Below are 19,754 nucleotides of genomic sequence, written 5' to 3' on the forward strand. Positions count from 1 at the left end.
GCAGGTATCCTGTGGAACCTGTCGTCCAGAGACAACCTGAAGGAGAAGCTGTCCAGAGAGGCTTTACCGGAGCTTACCGACAAAGTTCTGATTCCTCTGTGCAGCAGCATCCAGCTCAGCCCGTCAGAGAAGGACATCTTCTTCAACACCACCGGCTGCCTCAGGTAACACATGCAAACATCATCATACAGGAGCGTCACAATACCAAAATTTTGGTCAAAGTCCCCTTGAAATGACCTCACATGACCTCTACTTCCTGTAAAATGAATCTTAAACAGTGACATGAACCTGCACTGGTGGCTGTAAATTAAAATCTCAAACAGTAAAACCTTCACAAATCTTTAAACATCCTCTTTCATCCACCAGTTTCCTTCAAAATAAAAGTGTTTCCATCCCAAACTGAGATGCTGTTGGTTTGTACTTGTTAATGATCCTTCCCTGCACCATGTCCCGCCCACACTTCCTGTTTCAACAGGAAATGCATCAAATCAAGAAAGTAAGAGCCCATTTAATGAGGTCTTTAACATCTTAAAATTCAATAATACTAGAAAGGCAAACATGAAAACCATCGAGGGACATCAAAGACCATCTGAAATACGTTGTCAAATTATAACAGCTTTCATGAAGTAAACACACAGACACTGTGGGTGTGACTTCAGATTGTAATTTCATCTCGCAGAATCCATTTGGTCAAACTATCAAATATTTTTAAAGCTTCGACATTGAGCTCATTCTTTAGCAGTAGTATCAAAATAGCTTTGAAATTTTGATAATCGTGCAGGCAGGGGTTAGAATAACAGGAGTGAGATCATACTCAGATTATGGGAAAACTGGCCCGGATGCGCGGCTTACTTCCTCATTAAATGGATTACAGGGGCATGGAAGCAAGTTCTTGCTTTCGCTTTCTTCTTGAGCAGCAGAACTCCCCACGGGTCAACAAAACACAAAGGGGCAGGAGGAACGTGATATTACAATTACCACATCAACTTTTTGTTGTTGTTGTTGTTCACCTGAGATTGAACCGAGCTGCTGTTCTTCAGCCAGACAGGAACTGCTCTGTTCATTTTTTTTGGCCACAGGGAGACTCGGTCACATGGTGTGGTCATTATAGCCTTATCACTCTGGAATGTACTAGTGACCTTTAACGTTTGACCTCTCAGTATCTGACTCCAGGGCTCCAGGGCATTATTTTTGGGGGTGGCATTTCTTCAACAGTGTATTAGGGCCATTGTAAGGAGAGTTAAAAATTACAGAGAGGTAATATTCTCAGGAAAAAACTTCAGAATTTCCAAAACTAAAGTTGTAAATTACAAGAAAAGAACTCGGATATTCTCTGAGATTAGAGTGGTAAATTTACGAGGAAAAACTCACAAATTTAGGAGAAAGAAACTTGATTATTCTGAGATTTTTATCCCCTCCCTCAGCTCAATACTTTTTCCTGCCTATAATGGCCCTAATATGTCATCATATATGTTTGACTATCTCTTACTTTTCTTTGTGTGTGTGTGTGTGTGTGTGTGTGTGCAGGAACTTGAGCTCAGTGAATGAGAGAACGAGGCAGAAGATGAGAGAGATGCGAGGTCTGGTGGACTCTCTGGTGTCTTATGTTCAGAGCTCCCTGCAGGAGGAGCGGGCAGAAGACAAGGTAACTACACAAGATCAGATAAGATAAGATAAGATAAGATAAGATAAGATAAGATAAGATAAGCCTTTAGTTCCATCATGGGAAAATTCACAACTCCAACCGTCACTGTAATACATAACCTGTCATATTTTCATGTTCAGTCAGTAACTGTGTATTTGCATTCTGTGAGCAATACTACGCCATAATTGAAATTCAGTTGTGTCTTCACCTTGATTTAATTATAGGAATAAACAAAAAAGTTTTTGAGGATTGTTTTCCAACTTGCCTTCAAATTATAAAACTATGCTTTAATAATACTGGAAGAAAATCACTCTATTCCTCTTGCATGCCTGAGTGTTTTAGTTGATTGTTGTCTCTATTTTCAGTCACATTATTGAGAACCTTGTGAAGCAGCTGAGGTTCAAGCTGGGGCTTTGCTTTAGAAACACATCGTGTTTGTCTACTGAAGCCAAAGGGAAATTGGTTGCTGCAGTTTTCTAACTGGACGTGATCACGGGGGATGTTTTGGAAATTAAAGCATCAGCTCAGTCTCTTTGTGTTTTAGATGCTCAGGTCATTTCTGCAGGCCTGCACTGTGCACCAGCTTAGCATGAAGACTTCAAGTCTATGGGAGTCTTAGCCTAGCTCCATCAAGGCAACAAAAAAAAAACGAACCTTACAGCTGAACTGAACCACTGGACGTACAGAGGTGAAAGTGGTATCAAACGTCTTGTCGGAAAAAGAGCACTTTCCCCAAAACTTTGGAGTGTTCCTTTAAAACGAGGACTGAGATTGACAAAATGCTTTTACGGTCTCTACGCGGACAGACTTACAGAAGGAAAACAGAAACCAGGCCGTCCCCCATGGCTGGTGCACGTCCACCTGGATGCATGTCTGTCTTGTCTGTGTGACGTTTGGTGTCTGAGAGACTGTTGCTTGAAGCTTGGAGACTGTCAGGCCTGTTGGTGGCGCTGTGGTGTGTCCATCATTCAGGTAGGAGAGGCAGGCAGCAGAGGCTCAGGTTGTGCAGGACGGACAAATGGAGTGCAGGGCGCTTACCTTCGACTTTGGGAAACAATAGATAAAGACAGCCGGTCACATCCTCATTGAGGATAATTCTGATCATTATTATTAATAATTGGTTCCTCGGGGCGCCCCGGTGGCTCACCATGTACCAGGGCTTAGTTCCGATCACAGCGACTGGGGTTCAAATCCAACCTCAGGTCCTTTGCTGCACGTCATTCCCTCTCTCTCGCCCCTGCCTTTCCTGTCTATCTCTACTGTGACTGTCAAATAAAGCAGAAAAAAATAATCTTTAAAATAAATAAATAAAAATAATTGGTTCCTCGTCCCTCCCTCTGTCCTCAGGGTCTGGAGAACTCGCTGTGTGTCCTGAGGAATCTGTCCTACCAGCTGTACAAGGAGCTTCCTCCCTCGGTGCGCCACCGGCTGGAGGGGCCGAGCCGGGCGGCGGCGTCCAGGGAGAGCCAGGCCATCGGCTGCTTTTCGCTGTACGCCAAGAACTCCAAGCAGGTATAGACCAACGCCCACCTGAAGGTCTGAAATAATCAAATATCACCCAAATGTAATGTCCTAAATGTATCAGGGCCATTGTTGGAAAAAAAAAAATACAGAGCTGGGGGAGCGGCGGCAATATTTGGAAAAAAAAAAAAAAAAACTCAAAATTTCCCAGATTAAAATGGTAAATGTATGAGAAAAAAACTCACACATTCATTTAATTTTAATTTATTTTTTATATTTTTAAATTCATTCATTCATTCATTCATCTTCTAAACCGCTTATCCTCACTAGGGTCGCGGGGGGGTGCTGGAGCCTATCCCAGCGCACATAGGGCGAAGGCAGTGAAACACCCTGGATAGGTCGCCAGTCCATCGCAGGGCAGACAGACAAACACCGACAACCACACACACAATCACACCTAGGGGCAATTTAGCTTCTCCAATTCACCTGACCTGCATGTCTTTGGACGGTAGGAGGAAACCGGAGTGCCCGGAGGAAACCCACGCATTTAATGACAGACATTTTTAATTAATTTTTTTAAATATTCTTTTTTCTCACAAATTTATGACTTTATAATCCCAGAAGTTTTGAGGTTTTTTCTCCTAAATATGTTGTTTTTTTTTTTTTTTTCATTTCTCATAAACATACCACTTTTATCTCGGAGAATATCTGAGTTTTTCTAAATGAGACTAGGAATTTTTTTCTTGGCTGTTTCTCTTCCAGTCGGTCACAGTAAGTTCGACCCACATTTCCACTTGTAGATTAAATACAGAACAGAGCTCACAGATTTTCCAAAACATGTTGGACATTATGTACCGTGACTTGCTCTGTTGTCATTTTTCTGATGGTGCTCAGTTTCTTTAGCCATTTTCAGTGTTTTAGTAGCTTCTTGTTCCTTTAATCTGGTTGTCAAATTGGTCTTAAATTTGAATTCCAGGTACGGTTAAAAAGGGTCTTTCAAAGTCTTAAATCTGGCTTTGTGAAACCTACAAAACGTGCATGCTTTGGGCCAAAACAGTTTTTAGACAGAGGTAATATCTCAGGGAGTCGAGCATGCGTCAGGGTGGCTCTGTCCTTGCAGACGAGGGAATTACAGAAGAACGGAAAGCTGAGATCAAAACATTTTTTATCCGTGACGTATTCTGTTTTTGACTTTCGTCAGTCTGTTTCAGTGTTGACATTTGACCGCACCAGAGAAATGGGAGTCATGAACGTTGTAGATGACTCAAAGCGAGCCAGGCTCTCCCCCTCTGCCTCGGTAAAAAAAAAAAAAAAAAAAGGTATTAGCTGGATAATGAGCGGCCTTGCAGGTAGAAACCGTAGCGCAGGCCTCAGGTCCGCAGGGAGGATCGGGTTCCATCACGGCACTGAGAATTACTGGATCACATTCCCCCGCTTCAATAGCAGCTAATGGAGGCCAAACATCAGGCCCACCTCTGCATGTATGTTCTCAGACTGGAGGTTTAGGGCGAGGGGAAACGGGACTCATATGACCTCTTTTCACATTTAGTATCCGCCCCCTCGCTTCCTCTTCCCTTTTTTCTTTAGATCTGTGATCTCATTGTGCCTCATGTTGAAATCTGAGGTGGAGTTGTCGATGTGATCATTTGTTCGTCAGTGTTTCATGAAAAAAAAATGCTTTGAAACTCACTAATTAATGAAAACTAAAACCACACTCACACTCGCATTCATTTCCTGTAAAACACAGGAAACTCAGACTATATGTGGATCTTTAAGTATTCAAGTATTCAAGACCTTTATTTGTCCCTGAGGGGCAATTGATTCTGCTGCAGTAGCAGTAAAAAAACAAAAAAAAAAACAGTACAACATCAATGATGATGCCAAGATACTTATAGGAGTCCACAGTTTCAATAATTTCTCCATTGAATGTTGACTGTTAAAGGCCGATCAGCTGATAAAACGACCGTGTAGGAAATGAACTGATCATCTGTGACTTTATTAGAAACCGAATAAACTGCTGAACTGAACGTCTAAATTAAAGTAATAAATACCCAAATAAATGCATGAATAAATCTGGACCACTAAACATCAACTCAAGGTAATGAATAAATAACTGTGGTTGCAAATTTAAAAAAAAAAAAAAAAAAAAAAATCATGTTTGTCAATACCTCAGTGGATGGGAGCTCTTTTTATTATTTTTGGTGTCTGAGGAATAATTTGACTACTTTATTTTGGACTTTTGCAGAATTAAATTCATTATTGTGTAAGATTGTTTCATTATTGTTTACAGCACTTCAGCTGTTATTTGATTCATATGTGAAACACTGAAGTTACCTATTCATGTCCCCTTTGCCTAAGGACAAAGTCATTTTGGTGCAGGGTTAGTGTCATTTTCGTCTAACTGTCAGCCGTCGGTCGCTATCGGAGCCCGGTTCTGTCGATACTGATAGTTTGTGAAACGTACTCTCGACCTCTACTTGTCAGATGAGAAAAATTTCACCACGCCCGAGGTCATTGGTGATGAGCAGAGAATCCGATTTCCCAGAATCAGACATGTAAATTTCACACAGGCGACAACATTTACATTTTTTTAATTTTTTTGAGATTGCCCAAACTGGGGTGGCAGCTGGGGGGAAAGCCAGCCCAGGCCACCTTGGTAGATCCGCACCTGTTCCCCCTACAGCTCTTCTATTTATTAACTGGCCCGGATGGGAACTGCATCACTCATGGAGGACGACAGATTGACCGTCCTTTTCTCCTCCCTCCCCAGCAGCATAACCAGGATCTGTCCGTTCTGTCGGAGGTGTCTCGGCAGCCCCGGGGCCCCGAGTGGCTGTGGCACCCCAAGGTGGTGGCGCTGTACAAGTCGGTTCTGCAGAGCAGCGGCAGCAGCACCACCAGCCGGGAAGCTGCTATAGGAGCCCTGCAGAATATCACCGCAGGAGACGCCAGGGTAGAGTCTCACACACACACACACACACACACACACACACACACACACACACACACACAGTGGCAGAAGCTGATGTCATTTGCACTAAATAAAGAATAAGAAAAATGCTCCACCAAAATTCCAGAAATGTTTGCGTTTGACTCATTACCAGCATATTTGTGACTGGTTTGGAAGAGAGAGGGAGGCGGAAGGAGGAGAACAACATGAAGCAACGAAGGCTCAGATAGTTCAGTCAGCTTTCACCCCCTGATAAACACAAAACGTCTCATTTGCTTCGGCTCTCAACTGAACCACTCCTGCCGCCTCAGCTCACAGCCAACACCCAAAACCAGACAAGGAAAAAGTAAAGGAAGAACCATCGGGGTAGATGCTGCACATGTTATCAAAAAAACAAAAGGTTGACATGGAATGTAGAATTTTCCCAGAACGATGGACAGAGCAGTTATTTTATTTTCTTCTGGGAGGTAAAAGGAAAACCTGTCTGCTGTGTGTTTGTTTCATTTCTCTGTTCTGCTTGATGTACCTTATTTGTTATTTTCATGAACAAGCATGCAGTTTTTCCTTGATTACAAATGAAATGATTTAAAATTATACATCACAAAGGAGCCTTAAATATCCATGTGTCAACCGGGTCACATTGATGTTAGTAAAATATAATCTGGCCCCCATGAAGGTCTCATTTGAACTGATGAGGCTCCACTACCTGGTGTGGGTCTTGTTTAGAAAGGTTTATCACAGCTTACAAGAGTCTAGAGTCTAGAGTGATTTCTGTTTTGTTAAACACACAGGGGAGAGCCCTGACATTATGTGCAATTTTGGCCTGACAGCTCCCACTGCTCAGACCACAGAAGCACAGGGAGCCTGTGGTTTTATTTTGAAAAGGGAACACCCACAAAGACTCTCCAAAATCACATAAAGCCCATTTTATGTAGGTTACCGTATTTGCATACACTAAACAGGATTTATTTTGATATTTCATGCAGATGTCATTCATTGTGCCTTTCTGATATGTTGTGTCAGATATAATACTTTATTTCTATAGCACCTTTCATAGAGGGAGTGTAGCTGAAAGCGCTTTACAGTGAAGTGAAAAAAAGAATATTAAACAGACAATTTAAAACCAGTGCACAGACTGCACGATAAAACCAAGCTATCAACTGAAAAAACAAACATTAGAGGCAGTAAAACAAATGTCAGTAAGATATATAAAAGATGGAGATAAAACAAATTCAGATATAGAAACAGTAAAATATGTAGAATCAAAGGAAGGACATAAAAATGTAAAACAAAGGAGGGCATATAAACAAAATATGTAAAAGAACTGAATAAAAGATTAAAACAAAGGAAGCATTGCAGTTATTTAAAAGCAATGTTGAATAAATCAGTTTCCAGTTGTAATTTAAAATGTTCACAGAGCATGTTGCAGCTCTTACAGCCTTGGGAAGGGAAAAGGCTTCGCTGATGATTCTCTTATTTATGTGACAGCTTGTATTTTTAAAAACCAGCAGCAGATGATCAAAGAGCCTGTGAAAGATTATTAAGAACTGGTGATGAAGGCCGGTCCTAACCCAATAAGAGCCTGTAAACAAGTGAAAGTTTACATGTAATATGTCCTTTACCCTCCTGGTCAGTGGTCGTCGGTGCTGAGCCGGGTGATGCTGGAGCAGGAGAGGATGCTGCCCATCCTGCTGGACCTGCTGGACTCCAGCAGCGACATGGAGCTCAAAGCGCTGACCGGCCTGCTGAGGAACCTGGCCAGACACTGCAGCAACAAAGACCACATGGGTGAGACGCAAACCGCACCGCAGGGCTAATGATGAGTGAATGATGAAGACGATGATGAAGATGATGTTGGAAACAGTCTCGACTGCACGCTGTGGTCCTGCCCTGCTGTGCATGTCTGTATTTAAAGTGGTAATCCACACAATTCCAGTGTTTTTATGGCCCGCTTCATGGGATGCAGGCTTCCAAACAGCGGTCCATGCGATCATCATGGTGACATCTATGTTGATTCTGATTGGTCGGTTCAGTATTTCTGTGGTCGGTTATTTCTGAATGGAAAACCATCATCAAGCTGCTGTGATGTAGGCAGAAAGAAGCCACACATGGACTGTGTTGCACCAACAAAGACTTTAAATTTTAAACCTGGTTTACAGTTCATAAAGTTTAAATGTAAACCTCTCTTTAGTTCAGTTTACTTCAGTTTAGTTTTCATTCCAAACCCAGAAGTACTCTGACAATTCTGCGCAAGTCTTGAAAAAAAAATCACATAAAGTGACAATGCAAAAGTTTCTCAGGAGAGAGCTAAAGTATGTAATTATTCTTTGTTTACCATTATTATTTTTCCATGTAACTTTTTCCTCCTCATGTCCCTTCAGGGGCTCCGTAGTTCTCCCTCATTTTTTCTTCACTGTGGTTAATATTCTTCATGAAGGGGCTTTAATTGACCTCATTGGTATCACTGATGATGTTTAATATGTTGTGGTGATAATGATGGGTCACCTTGGTGCTAAGGTCACCTGTCAATCAAATGATGTGGGTGGGACTGTGGGTGAATTCCTTTAAAAAAAAAAAAAGTGCCTCGCTCTCATCTCGGTCCCTGCAGCTAAAACCATGGTGAACGTGCTGGTGTCCAAGCTGCCGAGCGACGGCCTGCAGAAGGAGCCGTCCAGCGAAGTCGTGGTCAACATCTGTGGAGCTCTGAACCACCTGGTCACCAGCAGCTCCCTGGCAGCCCGCGACATCTCCTACTTCAACGGCCTGCCCAAACTCCTGGGCATCAAAACCTCCCATGACAGCAGGTAGGACGGGCCGTCAGGCCCCTGGGGGCCGACCTCCAACCCAGCAGCGACCGAACATACGAGGCTCTTTTTTTGCCCTAATAGACGCAAATACAGACTTCTAGAAGCAGTAGGAAGGCCGAACTTCAAAACCTGGACCAAATAAACAACAGATAAAATGCTCAAAACTGTCCACACTGCAAAACATACCCACTGTAACAGGACACTTTGTCTCATATTAGAATAGAATAGAATAGAATGCCTTAATTGTCACTATACACATGTACAATGAGATTAAGAGCAGCTCCTTTTTAGTGCAAACATGTAATAGTAAAGAACAAAAAATAAAAAAGATAAATTACAATATAGATAAAAATAAGTAAAAATAAGTTATATATACATCAAGTAATTCTATATACAGTAAGGATTTAGTGGTGATATTGCACATTTTAATAGTGTTCACAGTAGGTGATAGTGTTCACAGTAGGTGGTTGTGAGGTAGTCTGGGGGGATTGGGGGGGTTGGGCTGTGATGTCAGTGCAATAGGGTTAGTAATAGGGTTAGTAATAGGGTGCAATATTCAGTGTAAACATCTCATTTTTCTTAAAACAAGTGAAAAAACTCTGATGAAATAATCCCACTTCTGGAACAAGTATAGAGTGTTGGACCTTCAGCTCTGTGACCTGCAGTTCGTACCATCCCAAACTCATCCTCCCCCCCGCTGTCCTGCCCGTCCCCCGGCCGGGCCACGGCCTCATCCTGACCCTAACCCGAACCCTGTGTAATGTTTATCATGCAGTGATTGGCTGCGTGGTATTTCCTGCCTGTCAGTGTGTGTGGTTTCTGACCGTCTGTCGCTCTGCCTCCGTTCAGCTCCGGCGCCCTGATGGCCTCCAAGGCTGCTTCCACCGTCCTCTGCAACATGTTCCAGTACAGAAAGCTGCACAGAGACTACAAACTGGTGAGATCTGCAACCAGCGCCCACAGCCACCATACATCGCCCAGGGATTAAGGCAAACTAGATTTAATCCCAGCGATAAGGCCGGGTTAATGCTAGTCCAGCCTAAACAGTGATCTTTACTACCCATAGCAAGCCCGTCGAGCCTGAAGTCTAACTTTCGCTAATCTTAAAAAGTTTGTATATTAATGTTCTAATGTAAATAACCCCAACCAAATCCCTCAGGTCACAGGCCTTAAAGGAATATTCCAACGTTTTGGCCGAAATTCCCATTTTTTCCAACTTCCCCAGACTGAGACCAGATGTTGGACACCATGTTCACCTCTGTACATCCAGTGGTTCAGTTCCTATGGGTAGCATTTCCTGTTAGCTTAGCATAAAGACTGGAGGTCTATGGGAGTCGCTAGCCTGGCTCTGTCAAAGTGAGAGAATCAACCTTACAGCAGCTCTGCAGCTCACACAGTGGATCAGGTGGATTTGAAACACACATGCAATAATTACTGAGATGCTGATTGACACAGGAATAATATTATCAGATGACCTCTGTGTTTGTCGAAATGTAGCAGATAATTTGTGCAGGAATTTTTACCATACAAATCACAAACACAGCTGATTCTCACCAGATTAAGATTACATACGACCTCTGTGATTATTACAGATTAGCAGAGCTCCCTGAGTAACCCTAGTCCTAGTTGCTGATATTTGTTTGAACCTACATGGACTTCTCTGCATTATGATCAGATTGTGTAACTCTCAAACTGAACTTCCCATTAAAGAGGCATTACGTGACTTTTATCAACCCTGATCAGAGGTAACTGCAGTTTTAGTTTCACTGTATATGCATGGTTTTATTATTATTTTTTTTTCTTTTAAGAATTTTTTTTTTTTTTTATTGTGAAACGGTGTATTAGGGCCATAGTGGGGAAAAAATGATGGAGCCATGATTTTTCCCTCATCAATTTACAACTTCAGTCTCAGAGAATATCTGACTTTTTTCTATTAATTTCATGACTTTAATCTTGTGGTGCTCCCTCTCTCTGAATATTACTATTTTTTTTTTTTTTGGCCGTAAGGCGGTGTTGTAAATCGCTGCGAGTGGGGAGTTTCTGCCTGAAAGTGAGTTTTCAGCCGCTGGCCAAGTGATCGTTAAGTTGATTGATTATTGCATTCATCAACAAACCAATCAGATGAGTTATGATCACTGAAAATCCTGAATTGCACCTTTAAAGCAGTTTAACAAACAGACATGAAGAGAAGTCATAGCTCGGCCTCGTTCACAAGGCGCGAAACGTTTGTGTGTCACACCTCGCCCCGCCTCGAGTGTGAATGAAGATGTGATGTGTGTGTGTGTGTTTGTGTGTGTGTGTGTGTGTGTGTGTGTGTGTGCTGGCAGCACTCGTGTTGTTTTCACACACTTCACCTTTTGTCTCCACCAGATGGTTTTGCTATTTTTCATCTGCACACATCCGTTTTTTGTCCCAGATGACCTCCACTCCTTTTTTTTTCCTTCTGGCCTCCTCTTCCTCTCCTCCTTCACTCTCTCTCTTTCTCTCTCTCTCTCTCTCTCTCTCTCTCTCTCTTGCCTCCTCCTCCTCTTTCTCACAGAACGTTTTGGCTCTGCTAATCCAAATATTTTCTCTGTAGCTGATAAGAGCCTCACTTTGGGTTCTCGCTCTGTTCTATCCTACGAGCACGGCGTTGGGAAATCACCCATGATGCAATTTTTTTCTGAAGACCACATTTTTGTCTAATGTGTGGGTGCGTGTGTGTGTGTGTGTTTCTGAATAAAATAGCTGGAAAACCAGAAGCTGGTGTGAGGCAGTGCAGCAGTCATCACACACACACACATGAAGTTCTGGGAAATCATAGATCATAAGGGGTCATTTGGCAGGAAAACACACAGCGATATGAAATATGACTGCATCAAATAGCTGACTTGAGTTTTTTTTTTTTTTTTTACTCTATATAGTGATTATAATTTTATTTTTTACTGTGTATGCGTTGCTTTTAGTGTTCACTTTCATATTCTTTAAATAGAAGATAATATTTGTTTTTTATACTCCAATTAATTTTTATACTATAATTGATTTTTAAAAGCTGATGATTTTATTAATTTATTTATTTTTGGCTGCCTCTGTTAAGCATTTTGTAAAAGTGATTTTGAAAAGTGCTCCATAAATAAAATAAAATTTATTTATTTACTCGTTTAGTTACTTAGTTAGTTAGTTATCTTTTTTTTGCAGGTTTACAGTGCTCAGTGCAGTGGGTCTGAAAGGGCTTTTTTTTTTTTTAACTTAACCCTGGCACGGCTCTCAGCGTAACGCGCAGCTTGACTGGGAATCGCTTTAATTGGGAAGAAACCAGTTAACTTTTGACTTGCAGCGGAGGGCAAACTGGTTTTCCCCGGTTTGGTGGAGCCGTGACGGACTAACAGGATTACAGCAGACGGACAGGAAAGACAGTTCCTTTTATAGACCAGACGGATTACCAATCTCCTCTGGAATGTCAGCCTGATAGATCCTATTAAAAAATAATATCTCTTTTCTCCTGTACCTGCCATAAAGAGGGTCACATACGTGTATCATAAAAAAAAAATAATAATAATAATAACATCAGGAGGCTAAAAGTGGACAGGATCAGAAGCAATGACATAACAGGAAGCTTGTAAAAGTGCTTGAAGAAGGGATTTAAAGTCAGAACAAGTCCCTTCTCTCCAGGAAAACTTTTCATCTGTATTTCTTAATTCTTCATTCTTCGCTGCTTCTCTTCACGTCTGTTCAGTTTGAGTCTTTCAGGCCCGAGTTCAGCCCCGGGTGTGCAGCATTTTTTTTTTTTTTTAGTTTTTTGTCTTGACTGCTCCTCTCAGGCTGCAGGAATGCGGAGAATCTGGCCGAGGAATTCTGGGTTTGTCTCTTCTGTCTTCTGGGAAGAATAAAACCGGGGTTTGCTGAGGTGGATCTGGCAGCAGCCGGACACCGTTTGTTGTGCTCTTCCCGTATACCACCCCCCCTCCACACACACACACACACACACACACACACACACACACACACACACCACACCCACTTCCCCCTTCCCAACCCAAATGAAACTGACAGAATTACAATGCAGTCCAACAAAGGCCGTCCTGTTGTATCTGTCTGCCCGCTGGCCGCTTTTAACCCAAAACCACCTTTATGACCGCCCGGCCCCTCTCACTGTGTGTGTGTGTTTAGTCCAGTCATTTTATGAAAAAACCTAGGACAAATTGCAAGAGAAGCAAACTCAACTGATTTTGTATCCTCAGTTTGTCCTGAGTGAGGGGAAAAAAGTCCCAAGGAATCCCATTGGTGGAAAGTTTGGAAAATCACCTATTTATGACCACATATTACCAAAAAACACTGTTTTTAACACACAGGTGAAAGGGGGTCAACATTTTACTTTCTGATATCACTATAAAAATTCACAAGTTGATTACACACACAAAGACAAGAAAAAAAGTCAATTACAAGTTCTTTGAATTATTCTGTTTACACATGCATATCACACATTATCTGATTTGATATGCGCTAATAAGGAATATAAGGAATAAATGCCAGAAGAGACATTTAAACAGTGAATTAAAAGGTTACTATATATACAGTAACACATATACAGGTTACTATATATACAGTAACCTTGAATTAAAAGGTTACTATATATCTGTTCTGGCATTTATTCCTCATATTCCTTATTAGCGCATATCAAATCAGATAATGTGTGATATGCATGTGAAAACAGAATAATTCAAAGAACTTGTAATTGACTTTTTTCTTGTCTTTGTGTGTGTAATCAACTTGTGAATTTTTATAGTGATATCTGAAAGTAAAATGTTGACCCCCTTTCCCCTGTGTGTTAAAAACAGTGTTTTTTGGTAATATGTGGTCATAAATAGGTGATTTTCAAAACTTTCCACCAATGGGATTTCTTGGGACTTTTTTCCCCTCACTCAGGACAAACTGAGGATACAGAATCAGTTGAGTTTGCTTCTCTTGCAATTTGTCCTAGGTTGACCCCAATTTTGGCCTAAAATTACTGGACTAGTTGTGTAATTTACCCCATGCAGAGAAACACCGGGGACACTAGTGGTGCAAAAAAAAGTCTTCAAATAAAAAATACACAAGTAGAATTATCAACGCTAACAGAAAAATGCTCCATTCAACATGTCCGGCCGGCATTCCTTCACGTTCCTTCACTGAAAGGACAAAAGGTACAAAAAGTAGTTCAGTGTGCAGAACGGCTCCTTTCACAGTCGAAGTCTTGATGCTTTAACCTGTAAGAGACATTTTAATGTTGTTTCTCTTTCTGCTCCACATCCTGTTGGCTGGTTTACGCTCCAAAACATCTGAGGTTCTGCACGGAAAAGCTTCTCCTGCAACGTGACTGGTAACTCCAGCTGTCAGAAGAATGTAGAGCAGGAAGAAGTGGAAGAATCCCCCTTTTCATTTTTATTGTCAGCAAATACCAAAATATTATACAAGCATAAGTGTAAGTGAATGCACCGAAACCCAGAAACCAGTGTTGCCAACTTGGCGACTTTCTCGCTACTTTTTTTGTCAAAAGCGACTAGCGACAAATCTAGCGACTTTTCCTGGTGTTACTGGAGACTTCTGGTATTTTGGAAACTGACATGAAAGCACGTATCGTTCCTCTGCTGTTCCTGTTCTCAGCGAGCAGCGGGTGCTGCCGCGAGCCCCAAAGTCCTCACAGGTGGTCACAGCCTCGAGCCGTGCGCGGTAGTCGCAGGCAGCTGCAGTCAGGAGAGGAGCAGAGAGGAGACGCACCACTCCGCGGCCAGGCAGCAGATGAATCGCGCATGCGCAAAGCCGCCGTTGGTCCCGCCCTTCCCGTAAATTTGTAGTTCTAAAACATATTTAGAATGTTTTTTACTCACTTTTTGTCTCTCCTACGATGTTATTCCTCTCCTACAGCGTCCATTACAATCACGTGCAAATTGCCAATTATGCAAATTAGGCGATGACGTCATTTGGCGACTTTTAGGAGAGCGAATAGCTACTTTCCTTACTGAGGAGTTGGCAACACTGGCAGAAACAACAGTAGAAAACATAATAAGACGCAGTGGCGAGTGGTGATGTTTTTGTGTAGTCATGCTGTGATCCCAATTTCATGCGAGCGCCCGCGAGGGCGTGAGCTTGAAAATTTCGGGGCATTTATTTATTAATAAAAACGCATAATATGGTTTTTAACTATACTATATCAACTCGAGAACTCGATTTTGACAGACACGTGTGCGCATTTTGTCCCGATGTTACCAACAACAATGTGTTGGAATTTACAGTGTAAATGAAAGCGGAAATTATTAGAACAGATGGATGATGCAGTAATAACCAGTTACAGAGTCAAGCAAATGAGTTGTATTTTCACCCATTTTGATTGGCACGATGCAGATGAAAGAACAAACTAATGTTAACGTTCCCGTACTAGCTAGCCAGCTAACGCCGTTAACGGTAGCTAGCTGTCAAGTGAATGACTTGCAGTTGCTGCTGAACATTTCAAGCGAGCTGCTATGTAGCTACTCGTGTTGCGCATGTGTCTTCTGAAAAGCTGATTGGCAGACAGCTTATTTTCCATTCAAAACGCCCACGTACAGAAACACCGGCTACAACACTACTGTAAATACTCGTATCACAGAGCGCATGGGCGTCAAGCTGTCAACTTTCCAGCATTTCGCTAGCAAATTGAGATAGATACGTGTATATAGGCAGCGGTTTGCAACCAAAATGATAGAAATAAGGTATATTATAAAAGGACACACTAGGAGACCAACATATTAAAGATTTGAATTGAAGGGCTTGGGCATGCGCTGCATTTATAGCTTATCATGACCGCTCGCCCCTGAGAAGACGTCTCATGAACAAAATAAAATCAGAAAAAACGGAGAAACTGGGAAACAAACACAGACTCGACAACAAACAGGGTGCAAGACATTAATGATGTGTTTCTCTTTTCCAGCATTAGTCAAGTTTTAACACGTGTGTGTTTAGGGCTCAAGGCAGAGGAGGAATTATTGCTAAAAAAAACAAAAAAAAACAACAAAGCAGCTGGTGTGTTGGACGCTGTTAGTTTCTCTGGAGTGGAGAAGACAAAGGGCTCTATTTTCCCGGTGCAGTGCACGGTGGTGCAGTGAGGTGAACCCCGCGCAGAGCTAGTTTGGACCAGCGCAACCCGAGGGGCGCACAGTTTGGTAGTTTGGCAGACCGAGGTGCGCTGAGGTGGGAGTGGCGTTGCAGCAGGGGGAGGTGTCAACAGATTCAGTTTGGCGCAGTGACAGTTTCGTGCCAAAAGGCTTCGCCGAGGTGCACCAAAAGCTCGCCATGAAACCACGTCTACTTTCAGTGCAAGGCGGAGCGCAGCTGGCGCAGTGCAATTGTGGCTGACCGGTGCACACACATCACCAAAACCTCACAATCAGCACAAACGGTGCCAATCTCCTTTGATCTGACATCAGTTGTGCGCCGGCTCCGCTCCGCCTGCAGCAGTACACCTCCATGTCAATTGTGTAAACGTTCATTATGCCTTCGTGCAGAGTGTTTTAAAGGCGAGGACAGCGGCTCATTTGATTGGTTTAAAGTGAATCGACTGTGTCAAACCCACTCCATGCCTTCTCTCCTCCCTTCAGCCGGTAGGAGGAACGGTGGAGTACCTGCGCCACGGCACACAGCGTCCCAAACTTGCAAAATTGATCTGCAAAACCAGAGCCCAAAGTGCGTCGTGCAGAGATCACCTCCGTCTCTTCAGATCAGTTCAGTGACTTTATTTGCAAACGTTAATGCATGACGGCACTGAGCCCCTCCCTTTTCTTGGCAGTGTCGTTGCCATAGGAGACGCTGCTTTCAGCCAATGAGCACGGGGCGTTAGAGCGAGTTCAGTCAGCTCAAATAGTCAGTCTCGTCTCCGCTGGTCCATGAACAGCCCGCACACTACAGTTTAGGCAAACCGTCCAGAACTCTTATTTTGGGGGATTTTTCGCGTCGTGGCGTTGAGACTTTGGAAATTGAAATCTCTTCAGTTCAGAGCTCTGCAATCGATACACACCCAGCGACGTCACACACCGTGTTTGTGTCTCAGGTGCACCTCCGGGTTCGTCGTGTGTCCTGAGTGTTTTATTTCACTCTGGCAGTGTTTGTGTCTGCCGTGCGGTCTGTCGGCGGACCCGTCTTCTCTCTGAAATCCACAATATTCCCAAGAGGGGAGCAGATTTCATTACTGTTTTTTCTTTGCTGCTTGGTTTTGGAAAGCGGCGTGCTCGGTGTGCTCTAATATGATGATACGGACCATTAGCTCGATGGATCGATCCGGATTAACCCGATCTCCTGCCACAGTGTGCAGTACACCTGCCCGTCCACCAGGGGACACCGTGTCAGTGTCATGTTGTTGCGTCACCGAGGCGCCGTCACCTCATTTGCATGGATCATGGAACATTAGCTTGTTAGCTAATCATTAGCTTCTTATAGTCCAGTGGCTATGCGCAATATTTTGATGGAATCGTGCACTTTACGATACAAGCATGAAATTTGGCACACTGTTAGAGCATGCCCCAAGGATCATTTTTGGCTATAGGGCCATTGCAGATTTGTCCTGTGGTAACCGTGGCAACCATTTTTCAAAATGGCTGCCACCTGCTGTGATTTTACCTGTAACTCAGGTTCTAGACCACCTAGGATCTTGATCCTGGTGGCTAATCCTACATTTTCAAGGATGAGGAATAGGCCTACAGTGGTACTATTTACAACATGCTATCAACTACCTAACTACATATTTCCGGCATTCAGTTAATTAAATAATAGTAAAAACCATCAAAATATGTATTTCGGTAGAGTATACTGGCATGGCATATCTGTCAACATCTTAGAAAACATGTACAGACATATTTTCTAAGATGTTGACAGATATGCCATGAAATGCATGTGTGTTTATTGCAATGGCCAAAGTGGAACTATACAGCAGTACAGAGACAGGATACCATTTAGCCTAAAGGCATTTTTAATAAAGCCAAAGAGGAAAGAAAGTGTGACAACACAATGTTGTGTATGATGACACAGTCCACCACAGTAGCAAAGGGCAGTGCGCTGAAGTGCTGCCTTGGCACATTTGCATCTTCCACAACACCCCTTTTTCCCCTTGTGACACAAGTGAACAAGTAAAAATTAGCTTGTTCCATTGGCAGAATTTGTTTCTTGTTTCAAGCTAATTTTGTTTCAAGTAAATTTTCACTTGAAACAGGTGAAAATTGTCTAAAGACAAGTTATTTGTGAGCTCATCATGTCTTATTTTAAGTGTAATGAGATATTTTGACTAGAAATAAGACATTCTGACTTAAAATAGGACAAATAATCTTGGTAAGATTTGACTTTTTGCAGTGTGGACTGAGAAAATTAAAAACAAAATGATAATAAATCCAATGAAAAATACAAAACTGTAATAGCTGTGTTGCTTATTTACAACATGTGACATATGTTATTATAAATGACTGACATGGCTCTGTCGCTGTTTGACCTTCCAGAAAGGATTTGCCAGACGAGACTTCACAGATCTCACCATCTAGTTCGACCCCGAGGCGTTCAGGGTGAAGCCGCTGCGTGGGACAGAGGAGCGTCGGCGCGGCGACCAAACAGCTGCTGAAGGTTTCAGGCTTCACGTCCCAGCTGACGGTCAGAGTTCAAAAACGAACTGGAATCTCACGGAGCGACGGACTTTAAGTTTGTCCTGACTGTGTGTTTAACTTGGCCTGGCTGAGGACAGAGTGCACACATCTGCACACACACACACACACACACACACACACACGCAGTGAACCCTAGCCTTTAAACCTGTGCAGTGTTTGCCTGATAGGGGTTGTGAAGGCTGGTCCTGCTCATTACTGATATTTTGTACCGATACTCAGTGTCGAAATTTAACCATTTTTATGCCAAAACACTGAATCAGTCATCAATTCCCAGAAATTTTTTGCGCTCGTCGTGGAGCTGAAGCCTCTGAAAAGACGCATTTAGACACTAACAGTAACAGTAATGATATCTTTTATGTAATCTCACCAAAGTGTCTCTGTCTAGCCACAATAAATGGATAATCACTCAAACTGCATCACATCAGACTGCACCAGATCCTGTTGGACAAGAGTGAGCCTGCAAGCCAACCATGTGTGTGTGTGTGTGTGTGTGTGTGTGTGTGTGTGTGTGTGTGTGTGTGTGTGTGTGTGTGTGTGTGTTTGTTGCGACTGTAACTGTTACACTGCAAAAACACAAAATCTTACCAAGATTATTTGTCTTATTTCAAGTCAAAAATGTCTTATTTCTAGTCAAAATATCTCATTACACTTAAAATAAGACATGATCACCTCAGAAGTAACTTGTTTTTTTGGCAAAATTTGCCAGTGGAAAAAGTGAAAATTCACTTGAAATAAGTGAAAATTAGCTAGAAACAAGAAACAAATTTTGCCAATGAAACAAGCAAATTTTCACTTGAAACAAGAGACAGTTGTCTAAAAACAAGTTACTTCTGAGGTGATCATGTCTTATTTTAAGTGTAATGAGATATTTTCACTAGTAATAAGACATTTTTGACTTGAAATAAGACAAATAATCTTGGTAAGATTTTGACTTTTTGCAGTGTAGACACTAATGTGACGGCGTGGAGGTTCAGCCCTGCGCCTCCTGCTCTGTCTGTCAGTCCACATCGTCTGTCTTCACCTCCCCTCGTCTGTTTGCTGGAACCCGTCGGCCTCTTTGTTTGTTTTGGATGTTTTGTTTTTCTCTTCTCGCAGCAGCAGGATTTTAAACCGTGCCTTTTCGAGAGAGCGCAGAGAAGCTGTGAAGCTGAAACTGGATGCGCGCTCGAACCCACAGCCGTCAAACTGGGAATGAGGAAATAACTGGAGCGGCTCCAGCGTGAGTCTCACACCAGTTCACCACAGCTGTGCGC

At 42.5% G+C, this 19,754-nt stretch overlaps 1 protein-coding gene across 1 annotated transcript in view; it reads left to right on the forward strand.

Annotated features, from left to right (window-relative positions):
- pkp3b (plakophilin 3b) overlaps positions 1-19,063 on the forward strand; it is a 44,299-nt gene extending 25,236 nt beyond the window's left edge. Inside the window, exons 6-13 of the mRNA XM_030045728.1 lie at positions 5-164; positions 1,528-1,645; positions 2,993-3,157; positions 5,877-6,059; positions 7,691-7,844; positions 8,665-8,860; positions 9,713-9,800; positions 18,340-19,063. Coding sequence (XP_029901588.1) covers positions 5-164; positions 1,528-1,645; positions 2,993-3,157; positions 5,877-6,059; positions 7,691-7,844; positions 8,665-8,860; positions 9,713-9,800; positions 18,340-18,381 — 1,106 coding nt within the window. The 3' untranslated portion in view covers positions 18,382-19,063. The remainder of the gene's footprint in view (positions 1-4; positions 165-1,527; positions 1,646-2,992; positions 3,158-5,876; positions 6,060-7,690; positions 7,845-8,664; positions 8,861-9,712; positions 9,801-18,339) is intronic.
- Positions 19,064-19,754: the final 691 nt, after the last annotated feature.

The sequence above is a fragment of the Myripristis murdjan genome, chromosome 3 (assembly GCF_902150065.1).
Source record: "Myripristis murdjan chromosome 3, fMyrMur1.1, whole genome shotgun sequence".
NCBI classification, from domain to species: domain Eukaryota; kingdom Metazoa; phylum Chordata; class Actinopteri; order Holocentriformes; family Holocentridae; genus Myripristis; species Myripristis murdjan.